Raw genomic sequence first — 1,261 nt, 5'->3', positions numbered from 1 at the left:
CCGCTACACACTAGCTCCGGCCGAATCTTGTACTGTTCTTTAAAATGATCTCTAAAAAACCTCATAACTTCTTTTTTCACCAAAGACGGTTTAGACACCCACACCCCGTTAACATCTATCCCCGGAATGGCATTTCTAGCTTTCCTCCCATTGACCATACCATGAAAAAACGCCGAGTTCTCATCCCCAAGAGCCGCCCACTTAACTCTAGATTTTTGTCGAATATCCCGCGACCTATCATATTCAATTTCATCAAGACTCTTCTTACACTCCGACCAAACCCATAACTCGGACTCTTCTAAATCTTTTTGCTCCATCAAAACATCAAGCTCTTCTTTTTCTTTTCTAAGTCTCGTCTCGTCTTCAAGCTCTTGATTTTTCCACTTTTTGTACCAAGTTTTTAATCGCTCTCTAAGCCGCTTCAACTTGCGAGTCAACACCACGTCCGAGGGGCCATCCATAACCAAATCCGTCAGAGCCCCTTTGACCACTTCCTCACACCCATTTTTATCCCTCCACGAATCAAACCACCTAAAAGGCTTATACCCAAAATTCGATTCGACCATAGTAAATAGCAACGGTGAATGGTCGGATAGCTCTCTAGACAATGCTCTAACACAAGCGTTCGGCCATTTATTGAGAACATTCGAGCATACCAGAAATCTATCAATGCGACTCAACTTGCACACACCATTCCGGGTCACTGAAAACGTAAACTCCATCCCCTTTAATTCATATCCCGCAAACCCGCCTCGTCAATAAAATCGTTGAAATCCTTAGCGCATATGGGATCGAAATTAGAATTCCTTCTTTCTGACGAGTCTCGCACTGCATTAAAGTCGCCAAACACGATCCACCACCCTTGGCCTTCTTGCATAAGTCTCAAAACCTTGCTCCATAATATGCGCTTATCACAATTTTGTTGAGGAGCATAGGTATTAAGCACATTCAGACGAACCAATCCATCTACTAACAAACCAGAAACAAGCAAAAAATTGACATCTTTAACAACTTTATCTTTAATAAATACCTTTGGGTCCCAACATGAAACAAGACCTCCCGATTGACTGCTTGCATGAACAATCTCACAATCAAAGCCAGCACCACCCCAAAAGCTAGACACTGTACCCGGCTTTAGACTACTAGCCATCGTTTCTTGCAACCCAATAAATGAAATACCGTACTCGTTTTTAAGTCTTTTAATCCATCTAACTTTACCATCAACCCCAATCCCTCTTACATTTAGAGATAAGCAATTCAT

The 1,261-nt window shown here is 42.1% G+C and overlaps 1 protein-coding gene across 1 annotated transcript; it reads right to left on the bottom strand.

Moving 5' to 3' along the window:
• Window positions 1-727: 727 nt before the first annotated feature.
• Window positions 728-1,261, bottom strand: LOC110887554. The gene has a single exon (XM_022135133.1). The coding sequence runs from the start codon at window positions 1,259-1,261 to the stop codon at window positions 728-730; it is 534 nt and encodes a 177-aa protein (XP_021990825.1).

This window comes from Helianthus annuus, chromosome 14 (genome assembly GCF_002127325.2).
Source record: "Helianthus annuus cultivar XRQ/B chromosome 14, HanXRQr2.0-SUNRISE, whole genome shotgun sequence".
In the NCBI taxonomy this organism is placed as follows: domain Eukaryota; kingdom Viridiplantae; phylum Streptophyta; class Magnoliopsida; order Asterales; family Asteraceae; genus Helianthus; species Helianthus annuus.
Note: the sequence above shows the minus strand (reverse complement) of the source record. Positions and strands in the feature narration are given on the sequence as shown.

Bases quoted from the DNA above. Each gene is read 5' to 3' on its own strand.
- LOC110887554 (XM_022135133.1), bottom strand. From the start codon at position 1,261: ATGAATTGCTTATCTCTAAATGTAAGAGGGATTGGGGTTGATGGTAAA.